Source organism: Aplidium turbinatum, chromosome 13 (assembly GCF_918807975.1).
Source record: "Aplidium turbinatum chromosome 13, kaAplTurb1.1, whole genome shotgun sequence".
Classification (NCBI taxonomy): domain Eukaryota; kingdom Metazoa; phylum Chordata; class Ascidiacea; order Aplousobranchia; family Polyclinidae; genus Aplidium; species Aplidium turbinatum.
The window spans coordinates 6,704,750-6,723,555 of record NC_137484.1 but is presented as its reverse complement, the minus strand read 5'-3'; the positions used below and the strand labels follow the sequence as shown (position 1 = coordinate 6,723,555).

The 18,806-nt window shown below is 36.0% G+C and overlaps 1 protein-coding gene across 1 annotated transcript in view; it reads right to left on the bottom strand.

The window, feature by feature from the left end:
* Nucleotides 1–1,107: 1,107 nt before the first annotated feature.
* Nucleotides 1,108–18,806, bottom strand: part of LOC145782398 (synapsin-2-like) — a 42,544-nt gene continuing 24,845 nt past the window's right edge. Inside the window, exons 7-10 of the mRNA XM_082594180.1 lie at nucleotides 6,352–6,557; nucleotides 5,561–5,738; nucleotides 4,175–4,332; nucleotides 1,108–2,573 (exon numbers count right to left, since the gene is read on the bottom strand). Coding sequence (XP_082450306.1) covers nucleotides 2,294–2,573; nucleotides 4,175–4,332; nucleotides 5,561–5,738; nucleotides 6,352–6,557 — 822 coding nt within the window. The 3' untranslated portion in view covers nucleotides 1,108–2,293. The remainder of the gene's footprint in view (nucleotides 2,574–4,174; nucleotides 4,333–5,560; nucleotides 5,739–6,351; nucleotides 6,558–18,806) is intronic.

The following is an 18,806-nucleotide window of genomic DNA, read 5'->3' as shown; positions in this document are numbered from 1 at the left end:
GATGATGCTTAGCTTTGTTTGGTTACTTTTATAAAACTACCCAAATTAAAATAATGCAGTTGCGCCCCAAAATAAAAAATAAATATTTAGTTTGTATATGCAACTGTGTCATGTTAATTTCACCAACATTTGAAATGCTACTGCTGAAGTATATAATACCCCTAAATGTTACTCCTACTCCTACCTACCATGCCAAAGTGCAGAAGCATCGAGCAATGCAAAAGCAAGGTATATTCAAAGATGAATTCAGTTGTTCTATCTTGGTTACTTGGGTAAGAAATTCTAGCTAGCTGGTGATCTTGTTATGTTAGTTTTTCACTGTTATCATGCACCGCATACATTATATTTGGGCAATTTCTATAAAAGCGTGCAGATTTGGGCAAATTTACGTTCTGCCCCCTCCCCCCAAAATGGTTTGGTCTCGTACGGCTATGTTTGATCGGCTAACTTAAGAAATCTTATGAGATTTTTTACATTTTTGGTTGGTTGGTCTATTCCAGGCAGCCCTACAGTATAGCATAATCAAAGAGTGTACTCTTAATATCATACACTGCCAAGTTGATGAGTGTGGAGTTCTTAGATTACACTACCTCAAAGATTGTGAGTAACTGAGTAATATTGCGTTTTTGACAATATATTTGCAAAGACCAAATTTGGGCAAATTTTGTTCGCTCCCCCAAAATGTTTTACTCTCCTACGGCTTCAGGGTTCTCACTTTCAAGGAAATTCAGTTATGTTTTGAAATTTTAAGGACTTTTAACACTCGCTAACGCCATTGGCTGTTATTTTTGTACATTGTGCATGTAAATGATCGTGTATTTATGATACTAGTGTTTTTTTGTGAATCTAGTGTTTTTTTCAGTCAAATCTAGTAATTTTCCATGACAAGAGAGTGGCAACATTGATCCTATCCAATCCCTACGTGTCAAATACTCTTTAACGTTGATAGGAAGAGTGCGTAGGCTACCACTGCAGACAATCACACAGTTCCAAGTTCAACTCAATTTCGCGTTTGAAATGTTCTCTTTAAAACTACCGGTACTTCTAAAAAACAGATTTAGACTAATACAAAACTTTATCTTGTTGAAGAAATGAGGTGTATTTTAAATAAAGTCATTGGACACAAATCTCTTCTGCCACCAAGCTGAAAAAACATCACAAATTGAAATCACTTCACTACATTTTCTTTAGCGTCACCATGCGTTGAAACAATGTAGACTGATTTCGTCTTCACAAAAATAGCTCTGTGTGCAGGTTTAAAATTCTGTTTGCTTAATATTTAAGTTTTTAAGATTGCTCGTGAAACTGACTTATCCAGCTACGTGCTTACACTTGGCCTGGAAGTGAGGAAGAAAGAAAAACGTATTTCCTTGAGCAACGAATTGTTTCGTGGCCTTAAAAATGTTAATCACAAAACTTGGTTCGTGTTTATCTTCAGTGAAGGATGGCTCCAATCAGTCAGGAAGATAGAGTTTACTTTTTGAAACTCTTGTTAAATAAATAACCACTACACATGATTGTGACGTCACGTAATATGCAAAAACAAGATGATGGTGATTGATGAGCACTCAACAACAAGAAGTTTTTTTTACAAACGAGTGAAATTAAACAATGTACAGTAGTACGTACAAAAATCGATATAATAGCATGTACAAACAATAATATAACCTTTTTTGAAAGGTCTGTTTTTTTAGGTTTTTTTATTGCACCAAGACAGTTTGCCGAAACATAGAAGCACACAGAAGTTGGCTGCAATAATCACACCTTGAGATATATAGTACAGATATCCTACTACAATACAGTGTTATAATTTGTACAATAAGTTCAATAATAATGTAAGTCCAGAGTAAGATGTCAGTGATCACTGTACGAAACAATGAGTGAACATAACTGACCAGGAAAATAGTGGGTCGCCTGTCAGAAATATCTGCATGGCCAATGAATAGATGTTATGCAATTAGCATTATTTCTTATAGAATTGAATACACCATTTCTATACCTTTGCATCAATACTTGTGGATTGCGCCAAGGTGGTAGGCTACCTAGCACTTTGAATGTTTAAAAATACAATGCCTATTGATATGTTGTTAGATATATTAGCTATTTCATACAATATATGTTTTACTTTTGGCATCTACGCACCGACGATAAATTTTCTGCTTATTTATTGTAGGCCTATGTTTTACTTGACTTACGTTTCTCGCGTATTTAAATCTGCGTGGCTGACAAATCGACATATCTTTCAACAAGTTTTGGTCACTCAGTTGCTTAATGCTTATGCATTCATCACCAGTCACTCAAATAAATTAGCAAACGATTGTCTCAGGTTTCTGATCTTCTCAGCTTTACTTTCTTCATCTTCACTAGTTGTGCCAGATCGAGTGCGGTGCTTTGGCTCGCGCGGTAATTTTTCCCCAGGAAGGTCGCGTCGAGTTTCGATAGGAGACGAAGGTTCCGATCCGTTCACGCTTGCTGGAGCTGATGGCATGCAAGATGGCGGAGCGGATGCAGTGGATGACTTGCGTGGGGTGTTTTGCATGCTCGCCTTTCTTGGTAATGTTGAAGCATCATTTCTGTCGTTAAAAGTAAATAATATTTAAACTTTAGAGCATTTTGATCTTTCAACCAGAGATTTAGTCATTTTTTTCTGCTTTTAAGTAATTGATTTTTTACTAACTCCAATAGTTGCACAGTTGTTCATTTCAATAGCCTGATCAATCTAACTATATAATAACTGATAAGATCAAGGGCATATAGTTCAACTCTCGGCGAGTGCAACTCCACCAGATCACAGACAAATCCCAATAAAATAAATTTTCCTGATACTAGCCAACACAAAAATTTCAAACTATGGATCATCATTTTAAAGCAAAAGCTTGGCTGTAACATTGTTTTTGGACTGATTGCTTACAAATCCATTTAGTCTAAACCATTTTTATTCAGATTTTGATGACTTGAATCAAACTGATAAAGTGACTTTTTCAAAACGTGGCGGTTCGGATTTCCTAGGTCTATAGCCTACAATCCATTTTTATTTTATGACTTTAAACCAAAAAGTTACGGTACCTTAAAATATATTTTTCTGTAGATCCAATCACAAAGTTTTATATTGAGAATGCAAACTGAAAACAATGTGGGGGAGAGTGGGGTTAGTTGGAAGGCGGGGTTAGTTCAAAAATGATCATTTTTTTAACTCTCCATAACTTTTTTAAATATTTAATGCAAACATGTGAAGTAGTTTATAAAAACACATAATCCATGTTAGTTTCGATTTGTTGAGTCAAGGTATGTTTGTTTGGCTGACATTTTTGTGTTTTCTTACTTTCGAAGTAAATTTTTTGACGTATTAAAAAACATCTTATCCGTCGATATTGTTAAAGATAGGCACAAGTTTTTTGGTGTGTGTCAGCTATAGGTGTTCTACAACACTAAGAAATAAACAAATTTTAGTCCAATGCACCATGCTTGAATATTTTAGGAAAATAATTTGTCATATGCTAATGGGGCTAGTTGGAAAATAGTGGGTGGGGCTAGTTGGAAAATGTTTTGATAGCGGTATGACTATGTAGTATGTTACGAGTATATCGTCGTGGTATGATAATAAGTAGTATAAGCTCCAATGTACTTGTTTTAAGCAGACATACATTGTAAAATTTTAATTTGAATAACTTGGAAAGTGCTATAGGCTATAATGCGGCATTACAAGTTTTAACAATGCGTTTATTAAAAAATGTTTTTACGGTGATTAGATGTAGAATTCATTGCATTTTGATTTTAAAGCAAGTAAAAATATTTGCTTACAACCTCATGTAAATGTTTGTTGGATGAAAAAAGAGTATCCAGTTCATTAGTGGGCATTAAACTGACGTTTTTCAACTAACCCCAGGCATGGGGTTAGTTGAAAAATCAATTGTATGTTTGTTTATTTTAAATTTTCATTAAAAGCTGAATTGACTCAATACTTATTTTTGGTTGTATGATAGAGGACACCATAGACGATAATTTAAGCCGCTTCAACTTGTCAGGTTATGCACCAATTGTTTTAAATTTCACTTTAAAAAAAATCTTTCCGACTAGCCCCACTCTCCCCTGCTTCTGTTGTGTGAAAGAAATTAGGCTAAATGTTCAGATCTATGCATTTTTTGCACTTTATTAAAATTTTCATTGAACTAACTTGTGGAAGAGCTGGGATTGAGAAATGCGAGTGACGAAAGAGAAGGGATCGCCACGAGGTCGGATACAAGCGGCCATCCGCTGAAGAACTAATTCGGCAATCATCCGTCGATCCTCTTCGAGTCGTTCTCCGAGCAAAGGCATGCTGCAATCGCAAACCTGAACAAAACAAATGTTGAGATTTTATTTAAGAATTTGTGTTGATTTGGAGTTTTGGTTGGGTGCATCGGTGGCGTATAAGAAGCCTTAAACGATTTACATTTTTCCTGATACGTTCCCGATGCTGCAACCAATGCTACAAGTCAATAAAAAAACAAAAACTACAAAATGACAAGAAACCTTAAACGATTTGCATTTTTCCTTTGAAAAAAATGAAGATATTTATTCAAGAAAAGGCAAAGCTGCTTCGAACATTAGCAGTATTTTTGCTACTTGTAGACTACTTGGGTCAACAATAACCTACTTGCATGATTGTACGGTTTACTGAGAATTTATTTTGGGAATTTAGACTATCGTAGCCTACTGAAAAAAGCTTTTTTATTAGCTTAATTTTGGCAATTTTGCACCAGGTCCGTGGCGACGTGATCTCGCCTTCGGCTCTGGTGCTGGTAGATCTGGGATCGATTCCAGGTTGGGTCAAATCGAAGACTTAAAAACGATACCTATAGTGTTCTTTCTTGCATAGTGAGAATAAGTTAGGAATAAAGTGATGAAATCGTAAACCTGGTATAAATTAAAAATGAGTCCTGTCGCTAAAAAACCTTAGCTGTTGTAGAGCAACAATAAATAATACTATAACAACATTATTATTATTGACAGTTTTACATAATCCTGACAGGGTGTGAACCAGTGACACAGGAGCGATCACCGAGATTGAAAGCGTGAACCTAGACAACCACTTTATCTGCTCCAGATTGGGTGCGGATCTGACCAGATCTGGACCAGATGAAGTGGTTGTCTGCGATTAATTTATATCCACTAAATGTCGCTGAAGGAAGAGCAAACAGTGTCAATGCAACCGTATAGAGGCGTAACTGAGTACATTATTACCCGAATTCATTCCACTGCTCAGTGCCAAGCAGGAATTAGATTCCGTACCATTTTACAAAAGTCTTTGGTATGACCGACAGGGTATCAAACCCATGTCTACCAACTCAGAGGCGGACGCACTAACCACTAAGCCACCGAGCCGGTAAATTTGTAAGCATTTTTCTGTTATCACCCAAATCACTGTAAGATTTTATAATTTGTAGAAAAGACCTAACATCTAAAGACCTAACATCTAAAATCGTTGTTTGGGTCTTTGCCAAAAGCACAGAAAATGCTTTTTGTTGCCGCATTAGGTGTAAAAAACTCTCTTATCGTCTAAAAAAACAATCTACGCCACCTCCAATATGTAGTCTTTCCCGTCCTTTCCGTGTACTGCGTTTACAGCCACTATGTCCAACCCTCCAAACATTTCACTGCATGTGTCTACCCACAATTTATGTCGCTCTGTTACCGCCATTACCTCCAGCATAGCTGATCCTGTGTTGGCTTTCCAGTTCTTGGACACGGAAGTCCGTCTGCATGTAAACAAACCAAGATTAGGAAAATTGAACTAATGATCAATTTGAAAATATTTTTTGAAATTTCTTTTCTCATGTAGGCTATTTCTCATATTTTCTCTTGTCTGCAACCACATCGCAGCACACAATTTTATTTTGTACGTTATTTGCTCTGAGGATGCGCATTGTTACGGTGCGCAAAACGTCAGTAAAGCAATAGAATAACTCGTATGTTTCTTCGTATTAATCAGATGAACGTTGTGACACTTGCTAGAAAAAGAGCAGACTCCTTTGGCTGTTTTATTGTACGCGTACGAACAATCAAAAAAGTGACAGCAGTCAGATTGTTTTATCCAGCTACTGCGGTTGGTGCCGCTGTGCCGCTACCAGTACCAAGTGCCATTAAAGTTGCAGTGTTGCCATTAAAACAATGTGAGACTAATATATCTATCTCAAGGTCGATAAATAAGGCACCATATCTTACCTACCACGGTGTATTATTCAAGATAGGCTATTTTTGCTATTCTGTGACAAACATGTCGTGATTTCTGTATGACAATATCAGTGGCTAGAAAAAAAACTAACCTACTAACGCAAGGCATATCAGTTAGCACGAAAACATTACTCTTACTTGAAAGCCTTGTAATTGCCTCCAATTTTCTGCACCCTTATGTCGTACTCAGCGTCGATGAAGGTTTCCGCAACCACGTAAGCATTTGTAAGAGCAGCCACACTGACCACGTCTTGATATTCGTAATGATTGGTCACTTTGAATTTAGCCATTCCACGATGGGCGTGGCCGATCTTGAGCACAATGGGATAATGTGATGACGTCAGCTGTCAAGAGAAAATCATCAATAAAAATAAAATGTTGAAACTGAGACCATTCGGTTTTCATTTGTGCTACATACAAGCTCATGACCAAATCTTAAATCCTTTAAAGTTTGGAATAATACAAGCACACCTTCTGCTCACAGTTGAAAATACCGGGGTGCACGTGCACCCTACATTTTTATGTATTGATCACGTCATAAAATCTGCATAGTAACCAATAGCTAATGTAATATTACATATACTAAACAACTGGTATGAATGAAAACAGTAAATTCCTACAGTTTATATTTTATTTTCTCACGAGAACTCGATAACCATTTGTGTCTAACGTAATATATCAGTAAAAATGGTTATGACTTTGGCAAAAAAACAAAAATCGACGCCCGACAATTTTATAGAAACGCAAACTTTTAAAAGTGATCAGTCTCTGAATGGTGTGATACGTCACAAGGGCAGGGTGCATAAGATTTTTAACCCAACTTAAAAATTAAAACAGCTGCTATTTTCTTTATGTGCAAGATTATCACAACTTGTAATGAGGATCCAGAGTAGATATTGGCAGTGCGGCTGGTTGTATTTTGAAATAGGTTGTATAGTCAAAAGTAGATACGCTATCAAGCAATGTTAAAATACAATAATACAATATAAAACAATAATCTTCTTGTTATTTATCAGAACTTCTTTTAAAAATAAATGCCATCAATTATACTCTTTTGCAATTTATGATATTACTATCCGGTAAAGACTTGAGAGCATGTGATCAATCAGCTGCCATGACCTTAGATGCTCGCATCCAACCGGCATAACTAAACTCAAAGTATGACATTACGGATGTAGACGACTTAACGGCGGGCAACTTTATCGTCGCCGACGATCCTTCAGTTGGAGACTGTTCATAGCAAAATCTGTCATTTTTACTTTGATGCAGCGACGTTGAATCAATGTAAAAATGACGGATTTTACTGTCTGGGATGGAACCGCTTTACCATAAGTGTAGACAACTGAAAAAACAAAACAAACCAAACTGTGCTTGCTAGTCACCGAAATTGATGTTTCCTTTCCTTGATTAAGGGTGGATAACAGGAACACAAGTGCTTTAGTTTAGATAATGACGACTGTGCTATCGATATGCAACAACCGGTCTAATTTGTATAGGAATGTCAATCATACTCATAATTCTCATAGTGATAATTCAAGCAAATACTCATAAGTTAAGCTTTGTAGGACAACCACTAAAATATTTCTTAACTTTTCATTTTCTAGAAGACAGTCTCCTTGTCTCAAGACGACCAGGCACCATAATTCATCCCTGCCTACTTCAAAATATAAATAAATGTCTCAGAATATTTTTATCTGATTAATTTTTGGCGATTTCAGCTATTTATTCATTGACCACTGGTGTTTAAAAGCGATATCTTGAACTCATTTGTGTAATTGTGTGGTTACTGAACTCTGGTTGAATACAGACATATCACTTCATTCATCATGGTTTTTACATGAAGACACACGCATTTTCACCTTAGATTGGCACGCTCTAAAGTCTAAATATATAATGAATTCTCATTTCTGACCTGCAGCTGTGTCTGTCGATTTGAGTGCCTTGTCTGGCTTGTTCTGTATGCGTTGGTGCAGTCTGGTTCAAACTGGATTAAGCACGATTTAGCTTAATAACTTACGGTTTGACTCACTAAAATTGTAATAATATCACGGCTAAATTTTTGTGATGTTTGAATTTGCACCTTTGTTAGAGAAACATATTGTGGTACCTTCAGATATAACAAGACATTGATAGAGTCACATATTAAATGCTTTCCATATCAAAATGGTTCCTCTTTTCAATTTACTGCTAAACGTGAAAATCTTGAAGACTCCAAAGCTATCAACAAAATGTGAAGTTTTTTGTATCAGTAGTGAAACCATTTTGCAATCTACTTTTACCGATTTGTTCTTTACTTACATTGGAATAGCACAAAATAAACAGATGCTCCTCAAAGCGTTTTGAAAATCATTGTAAGCTTAGTGTGTTTGTCAGGCCATTTCTCAATCTTTGTTAACATTCCCTTGTCATTCTCGTCATAAATTTTTTTAATTTAACACGAAAATGCAGAAATGTTCTGTTCTATACTCAATCCATAGATCATTCTCAGGGCCGTTAAGACGATATTTTGGGCCCGGTACCGATGAGATTTTTGGGCCTCAAATCAAGAAGTTTTAGAAGAAAAACGTACTGTATGTTCATGGTACTGGGCCCAGGTCCAAAAGTACCCCCTGGCCCCCCTTGTCAACGCCACTGGTCATTCTATTTTTAAACAAATTATTCTCCGTTTAAAATACACAACATTCAACTACTTTCAATGGATTTAAAACCATCATGAAAGAGAAAGAATCCAATCTAGATTGGGGCCGAAGTTGCAGCAATTCAGCATTTGCAAACTTCGGTACATTGATATTGGAATTACCCAGTCAAATTTGAAACTATCATTCGGCGTTCACCATATGTAATAATGGGCTTCGTGCGTGATTTGTGTGATAAACCACCATTTGTGTGATAAACCACCATTTGTATGATAAAGATAAACCACCATTTGTGCGATAAACCACCATTTGTATGTTTTAAACCACCATTTGTATGATAAAAGATAAACCACCATTTGTGCGATAAACTAAAAACTAAAACAAGCGTAAACCAAAATTATACCTATTTAAAATTAGCTTGTACCGAAACGAAAAAATTGTCATGTCTAGGCTTATGCCCGGCGGTTGAAGGTTGAGATTAAGACCAAGTGGATGAGAGGGCAAGGAAGCCAATCTTCGTGCATACCTTCAGGCTTAGCATTTGCTCATGAGCGAGTGCTGTCGTGTCTGTGCGTGTCGAAAAAGACTCGTTTTTTTTTCAATGAATTGGTTGTGATGCTTGAACGTTTTTGGGCAAACGGACGGTTTCGCAAAATCAAAGAATTAGATTAGAATTAAAGTCTACAGTCATTTCAAAACTTGCAAATAAAAGTATCAATAGACCTACCGATACTTCGGAACAATTTCCTTCATTTGACATCTTGTGTCGCTGGAAGATTGTTTTACTGGGTGCTTAAAAACTTTTAGAAACAAACCTTTTGAATTAACAGTGTTATCTGAAGTAGCAACAAAGTATACATGTATTGTAGGGCGTCGGCTGTTGTCCAATATGCATAACGGTTTAAATGAGTCTTGTTGGTAATTGCAGTGTGTTACTATAAACACAGTTAGGTAAGTGTTCCGAAAGCTACTGCATATCTCTATTGCGACAGCGAACTAGCAGCATCAGGCTAAAACAGATTGCTAATGTCTACATTGTGAAGTAAGCAACGATCATGCTGCTAAAAGCGAAACTGAATCTATTGGCTGCAGTTAGCTAAAAATAACATTAAAATTTTGGGAGTGTGTTTATTTCATTGAAGCCTTTGTGATGAGCCCAACCAAGCAACAGTTGGTGGCACCACCCTTCTTTTCAAAAGTCATTGTTGATGGCGAAGTACGGTTAAACTGTGTTTCAAAGTTGCCAGATGCTTGTTGGCGACCTCGATTTTTCTGAATAGCAATGAATGCCAAAATGTTCAAACCAAACTCTTTCTTGTAACTAGAAAAATAACTGGCTTTTGGTGACAAAAAGGTGGCAGATTTTGGTATGGCGGAAGTATTGCAACTTGCGTGACAAGGTTAAACGTTTCCAAGCCCAAAGTTCAAGGAAGTATTGCTTTGAAACAATGAGAAACGAACTTTTCGATCCATTGTTGTTGGTATCACCCCATGCTGTCGGTGACCGGCTAAAATCGCGTGGCAGGCGTTTCTCCTTTCACCATTTGAGCTTCCGTGCAGGGGTAAACACAAACAAGCACTATAAGGCATTGCGCAGTGAAGCGTGGCCGCCATTCATTAAATGATTTACATTTGGGAAATATTTTTTTACATTTCTCAAATATCAATCAATATGTTGTTGTGGGATGTGTGGCGTGAGTTGTTTCCTTCTGCAGACAATATCTAGGCACGAAAGAAAAATACTAAACTGAAAAGTATTTCGATTTGTTTTCAATGTCAAATTGACTGAAAATATACGTTGCCGGTATTGCTATTTTTGAGAAAACAGTTTGTGGGATGAAATTTGATTTTGAAGACCAAGACATCTTTGCGTGACAAATGGACAATTTACTAAACTCAATCATTTGTTCTACAGGTCAAGTTTGTGCAGTGACTTGCGACCTAATGAACTTTTATGATTAATTCGTTAAATCAAGTCTCGTAAAACTGATAGTGAGCCTTTGACCGGTTTCGGAACGTCACAGTTTATAGTAAACAGTTCATTATGGTTTCTTGTCTGTCGATCACTCCTCTCTCAACAGTCATTGGGCAGTTGGAACCAAAACAAATGTCTGGAAGTAGCTAATTTAATCCAGAGCCCGCGTCATCTCAGGATCGGTCAATTTGTCAGCACCTGTACCGAACAAGCGTGTGCAAAACATATTTTGCACTTGCCATGTTCACCCATGGTACTACGTTGTTGATGGCCACGATATTTTTATTGCGTCACTGTTATTTTGACACAAAATCGTAAAACGCCTGATTCATGTTACGTTATTGACCAAAGCGTAAAGATTAAAGTCAGTTCCCAAACAGCAAATCAACCGTTTATTACATTGATTCAACTTCTGCCAACGTTGAATCAATGTAAAAACGGTTGATTTAAAGTCTGGGTTGCTATTTGAAGATGAAAGTCAAGTTATGGTCGGTTTGCGTATTATATTTGTTAAATAAACTAGTATTTTAAAAATAATTGGCCTACATTTCAAGTTAGGCTATTTGTTTGTTGATGTATATTTTCCATATTTGGAATTAGATGCCTTGTGTGGCTTTGGACACCATTCAAACCGTAGTCAAAACTTGATAACGTTGCTACAATATGCAAAGAAAATCGAATGGAATTGTGCGAGTTAACCAATTCTCCTCTCAACAAAAAAAATCAAACATAAACACAAAAAATAATATGGAGATAAACAAATGTGTATTCAAGACAAGAACTCAACTAAGTGTGTTCGAAACAAACTTCCATTTCGGTGCAATACAAAAATTTATCTTGAGTTCGTTTCAAAGCGCAAATTTGTCTATTTTTTACCCAAAAAAAAATGTTTCAAACAGTTCTCTCGACATCAGACCTATGGAAGATTTCAATTATCGGCTACCTCCAATGCAATCGAGTTTTGCAACTTTCATGATTTTACATTTCAGTTTTGATCCGATTGTTGGCCATCGAGTGCAGCAATGGACGAAGCCAGTGACGCAGTTACAATAAACGATTAGGAGGGGCAAAAGCAACCATTGGGAGGGGGTAAATATTTTAATGTTTGAAATAAAGAGTCTGGTTAGAAATATAGCTGCTGAATGCAGTCAAACATAAATGAAACGTCATTAAACATGTAATACAATGTCATTAAAACGTTGCAATAGCATTGAAACGATAGGCTACTGTTTCGGGGAGTACCGAAAATTTTGCGGTGGCGATTGCTCCACGACCTCTCGCGGCTACGTCTCTGGTCGAAGCTAACCTGACCTGGCTTTCCCACTACCTGTCCAGAACTTGGAAAAATTATCTCACCAGAAAAAAGAAGCTAAAGAGAATGGATCTTTGTGATTTCGTATTGCGTCACCAAATTACGTTTAACTTTTATTTTATTAACGACGTGCACTAAACGCTGGTTATTCTTGAACTCAGCTGTGTAATGTACTTGCATACACGTCAAAGTGCGTATTATGGTGATGAAGTTCATGCAGTGCACGTGTGTGGTTCAATATCATATTAACTGTTCTGTTCAAACAAATAACAAGCCATCGATTATTATCAAAAAGTTTTGTCAGCTCGATTTTATTACATTAGTTTGAGAAGGGAAGCTGTGAAGTGAAAGATATATCGGAACTGTTAAAACTACAAAGTTGACGATATGTCAGAGTAAGAGTCAATTGTGGCCTTGGTAACAATTTGTCAGCTTGTTTATTGTACGTTTGGATTAAGTTTTTTCTGCAGTTTGTGAATTTACAAGCTCAACATACATGATAAAGTTCATATATCTTCAAATTGTTATAACAACACACTTTTTAATCAAAAAATAAAATGCCCAGAATATAGAAGAACCTCTTAACTCATATGCAACCAACTTTTCGAAAACGGAACTGTCTTCATCTTCACTGCTATTATAACATAGACTACCTTTTTTTCGTAAAACATGTTAACCTTGCTTAGTTTTACAATCTGGACACACAGACAGTGGATACGTGGACACACTGGGTACAAAGGGAGTCAATTGCACTTAAGTTGCACAAAAGATTCTTATTTTCAACCCAGAATCTCATAATTTTCAGCTAATCAATATTTTATGCAATGTGCATATTTAACATTGCTATGATAATGTCATGCGCGGTCACTAAGACAATGAAGCCACTCAACGATTCCATGAACTTTATCTTTTTAGTCAGTAAGAGGCAGACTCCCACAATCAGGGGTCAATATTTGGAGTAACACTGAAGACAATTTTGTTCTGACAGCACCAAAAAGACGAAACTTTCCCACTGGAAACCACCAGTTTATCTGCAGCTGAAGAACTAAGTAAACGGCTTATGTTTGATTTCGATCTTCTGCTGAAATTGCATAGTTTTATAGTAAAAAAGTTTCTGTGTATTATATTTCTGATTTTGTTACACCAATAATGATCAATGTTGGTTTATATCAAGTATGGAAAAGCAGCATTAGATTTACTTCTAAAAGCATGATATAAAAACAGTTCATAAACTGTCTATTGGAATGCTTCAGCTTACAATACAGTAATTACAGAAAGATCTGTTTGATTACTTGTATGATACATGATTGAGCAATAATGCAAAAATACGTCTATTCTATATAGTATATACTACTGCAATTTCTCGACCTGCATAGTGGTATTCGCATTTGAAGTTTTCCTTTCTCAATAGCGTTTGGCAGGGCATTCTAACAAATTTCACTTTTAAGGTTTGTTTCTGACCCGATGACAAAAGGAAGATTTCTCAACGCCAACATACCAAAAACCATACGTCGTTTCTCATGTTAAATTTCAACACCAAAGCACAACCAAGCCCTTATTTTGAAAAGTTCTAATCTAAATTCTAAACTATGTACGATTACAAAATTAGTTTGGGTTAGACCTTCAATTAATCAGCCTCATTTGGCTACGTCATCAGAAGAAGTAAATTAACGTTGCCAAATATGGTCATTTTCTCGATTTTGTATTTGTTAATGTTGATAATCCTTGAAAAGATTAAGACTCCATTTTATTTGTTCAGCTTCTTCTCGCCAACATTGAACATGTTTTTGTTTTCGAATCAAGGCGACAAGTGGTGACGTCATCATGCAAGCAGTGGAGTGAGAAAACACACCCTAACAAATTTATTGACTCAAAGCGAAAAATTCAATGTGACTTTCAATAAAATGGACTAATTTAGTAACAATTCACCCCTGGCTTAAACTTAGACATACAGTGCTTTGGAAAAACAAAAACAGAATAACAAAGCTTTGCTTGTTCAATCTACCACCTCTGATCCGTTTTTGAAATGAATGTAGCCTTCAAAGCAAAAATAACAAGATGATTTATATCTCGCTTGGGCGAGGTCAGATCAAGCTCAACAGCAGACACTTTGTGAAGCGATGAACTGACAATGCATGACGTAATGATTATTATTTTAAATTAATTGTTTTTTGAGAAAGCGTTGCCAGATTGTCTTATCTGTTGTATGTACGCTTGTTCAATGTTATGTCTGCATTTTGAAACAAAGCATAGCGCGATCCCAGACGTTTATGCAACGTAATGTCTAAAGGCGTTGAAAAAATGTAATAAATGACTGATATGCTAGCTGCTTCTAACTCAAGTTTTATGACTGAGGGTCACGTAATGTTCAAACATCTCATGTCGTCTTAAAGTTATTTTCGCCAAATATGACAAGTCGCTGTTATGTGTAGAGGACTAAAATAGCCTTTTATTACCAAGATATTCTTAAGACTCAAATTGGCTTCTGAGGTAATGGAATAGTAAGTTGTGCCGCTTAGTTACTGAGAAGAATTGTTTTGTCAATGGAAACGTTTCATGAGATTTGCAAAAGACTTTTTTACCATTTTTGAAAATAAATTTAGGTTCTACCTTTAATTTTTTTTAACTGAGATTTCGATTTATAGTTTAGTATTTTTAAATTGTATTAAATCATAAGAAGATTTGATGAAAAGTAGAATCACAAAGTTTTGTTTTAAAATTTAGTATTTTTGTTTGAAAAAATATCATAAATAACTTTTAGGCGAGAACTTGTAGACATTTTCAAAGCTAACTACTCATTGAAAATAATATTGTGGCCCAAACTTGAAAACCGATGAGATTAATAATAAAGTACCTCACGGAAGAATTAACTTCATGCTTTCTTTATGGTAGCAGAGCGTTGGTTTTTTTGTAGAGTAAATAGTCAAAATATAAGTTTGTCTATTTCTGTGTTGAAACAGACAAAGAAATGAAGAGTGTCTTAAAACGTAAAACATTTGCATGATGACTATCTACTGCTCAACCCAAAACATAACGTCAACATTTTTTTGCATTAATTCTACGTCTTTAGATAAATTAAACAATAAAAGTGATTTTGAAGGACAAACACTCATTGGCTGATTGGTAAAAAATTTAATTAACAAAGATGGTTCTGATGTGTGTTTATCACATAAAATTGAACAAGTTATCCCAAAAGTCTAAATATCAGCAAAGGTCTCATAAGATTGCATACAACAACAGGAAAGCGGCATTACAACGAGCAAGAGTGAAACTAGAATGAAACCGTGGGAGATTTTGATCACTTGACATGCTATGTCCGCAAAGTTTCGTATTATTCGATGTGGAATTTCCATTCCATTCTTTCGATAGCACGTCTTAGGTCACACTATGAAGTGGGAAGCTAAGCCGTTGTCACTTCAAGGCGATGAAAAGCGAAAGTTGGATGGAGAAAAGAACCTGGTTGCAAAAACATCATTTCGAACGTCTATGGAAAAAACTGTAGTCTACAGAAAAATTTCATGTCCTGATAAACAGTCTCATTGTATTTTTGTAGCAAATTCAATTCTATTCACGTAGATTCAACATCGTTTTATGTTGATTGATAAAAACGTGCATCTTGTTTAAATGCTTTTTCTTGGTGGATTTCAAAGAATTAGGAAATCAATGGGAGTTGCATTTTGTTGCAATGATTCAACAAACACAAATGTCACATTGATTCAAATGTGTCTCAAATCGTCTACACACCACTTTGTGGGAACCAATAGCAAGCGATATTTATCCAAGATTGGCGATTTAATATCAACGAAACGTACTTTAATGCGTCTTATGAGGAAATTAGGAAATCAGCCTGATGACATCACTGCAGTAATAGCAACACACACGGTTGAAATGCACCAGGAACAAGCCTTCCTGAACATTCCAATAATATCTTTGGAAACTGATACGTAGCGTTTCTCCGTGCATCAGACGAGCAAGAATTTCCGCCTTCACAAAAAGTTACAAGAGTGTTGGTTTCATGAAGTTGAAACTAGCAGACAACACTTGCTACAAAAGTTTGATAAAGGGAATCATCGTTACAAAAATTTGAACTACAAAATTTTTTACAACGATTCGACATTTGGGTTATCATGATTTTAACCGTCAGCAAAAGTTGTTGCTTTCACATTGTTTCAACGTCGCCAGACGTTTATACTTTGCATAGAAAAAGAACAAATTTTTTACTGGTTTGGGCCAAAATTTTTGAATTCTGTTTTGAAACTAGAAAGCAGAAGTAAACAAACATTTGAAATTCTTTTGCTGTCTTTCCAGTCAGCAAATCAGTCGTGTTTTGTAAAATAAAGTACTGACTTGCTGCCTGGCATTTTCAACAAGGGATGCACCGTGGCATACGAGAATATATTCTCGTAGGCCATGGATGTACTCACATTGGCAAAGCACTCAAACACCCCTTCTATTGTCTTACACTTCAAAGAGAAGCATCTATTGTAAAAGAGGGGAAACGGTTTAGAGGGAAATTGACAAATTCTGTAATTCCAGCTAATCAAAAGAGAGGTTTTAAAATGGTTGTTACCGCGAGAAGAAATCGTAGTATCCCAGGCTTATCCAATTTCATGACCAAAATAACAAAATCACTTTTCCGTTTTCGTTCGGAAAAGCGCAAAAAAGAAATCCATCGAAAATGAACATACGCTACCATATTCCTGATAGAGCAGAGCATGTGCGTCTGCTAATATGCAGAATATTGATTTTATAATGGAAATAACATACTCCATGTTCTCGCAAATCCGATCATCAACATTCTTATCTTTTCTCATTTCCTTTCTACAACCAATGTGAGAACATTTTCTTGTGACTGTTTTCTGTTGATAAGAACTGCTTGACCTGACCATACGTCATAGATCAGGTGATAATGACAGTTATCCAACAAAAAATTCTATCTAACGTTTACCAACGTTATTATTCAATTGCACGTAACTGCCATCTAAAAAGTCGTTAGTATTTTCTGATTATTAATTTTTTGATTTTCCTTGGGTTAATAAATAAACTCAACCTCTGACAATGTAAAACGCGATTCCCAAACTTTGCTGCACTTTTACAAAGCAAAAGCTTTCAACGTAGCCCTACATCGCGGAGACGCAGATGATATAAATCGATAGAAGAGATTTTCAAAAGTAATTAATCCATTGTAACTGGGGTATGTGAATGTTCAGTTGCCAGCGACGAAGCTACGAGGTAGCCTACACTATCACTATATCGAAAATATAATAGGCGATCACCTACTTATTTTATTTGCATCATATGACGTTAGTTCGTGTGCAACAATATTAAAATATTGAATTTTCTATTTTTATTCTGCGATTTTTGAAAACTTGTAATTTATCTGGTGCAGATCCAGTGTGAAATAACTTTAGGTACTCCTGGTTTAAGGTACAGTAGGTTTATTGAACAACGCTCGTTTCTCAACCAATCCTTGCCCAAATAAATGAAGGTATACCAGATCAAAATCAGCAAGTGTGACAAATGACACAAAAAACTCACAACTGCAACGTCATGACTCTATAGTTAGTAAGAAGACAAGTAAAAGGTAATACAAGTCAATGATTGAAAAAAGAACCACTGCGCACATTCAAGGATGGGCGGGTTGTATTGCTCCGAACAAGGGATTATCTCAACTTCCGAATGACTTAGCCACACCAATGAAACGCATGATGTAATGAGAAAGCAACAGCCATATTTGCAATGACGTCATGCCTCCACTGACGATCTCGAGCAACTGTTTGCAAAAAGTGGTGTCTAATTTATTTTTGTTCTTGAAGAAAAGTTAATAGTGAAGTTGGAAAAAGCATTTAGTGCGAGTTTTGTTTCGGTTAAGCAAATAAATGTGGACGAATTTTATGCCAAAAGAAACACAATTTTGAATGTTTTGACTTTACTAACACTTTTGATGGTTGCATGGTAGGCCCAGTCACAATGTTAGCCGTTAAAAAAGCACAATAACAATAAATGAAAAGAGTAACAAAATATTGTCCTTCGCTGTTGGTGTCTGATAAAAAAGGTTTAACAGATTGGTAGAACTTCAATTCTATCAACAGCGGCTGGGAAAATATGAACACAAAAAGCCATGATGGTTAAGATGACGTTTGGCGTGCAGTATTTTCATGTGATCATTTATCAATGTACTGTACTGTATATCTTAAATATATAACACATCTAATAAAAAAAATTAGTGGCTCTGATTGTCCTAGCATGAAAGGCTGCCAGAACTTATGAATTGTTTGCATCAGCATCCGTCATGTCTTGTTATTCCTTCACAATTTGTGTTCCAAGCCGCCTGGAGATATTCTTCTTCTTGTTTGTGTGCTAGACTTTTGAAAACTCATTTTTCTTAAAAACTGAAAAATGACGCAAGACATCTACATTTCCGAGTTTCGTCACACTGCTCGCCTGATTCAGCTGAGTGAAACGTCACATTTTTATCAATTTTTACCTCAAACAACGTTGTTTTTCACACGAATACAATAAAACCTCAATTGTGTCGAAGTAAAACAAAGCACCAACTTCAATTCTACGCACAAGAGAAAATTGCTTTGAAGCTATTCTACCTTATGAAGTCATAGTAGCTCCATTGTACAGCAGATGGGAACGAGTACCTTAAGCTAAGCGAGAACGC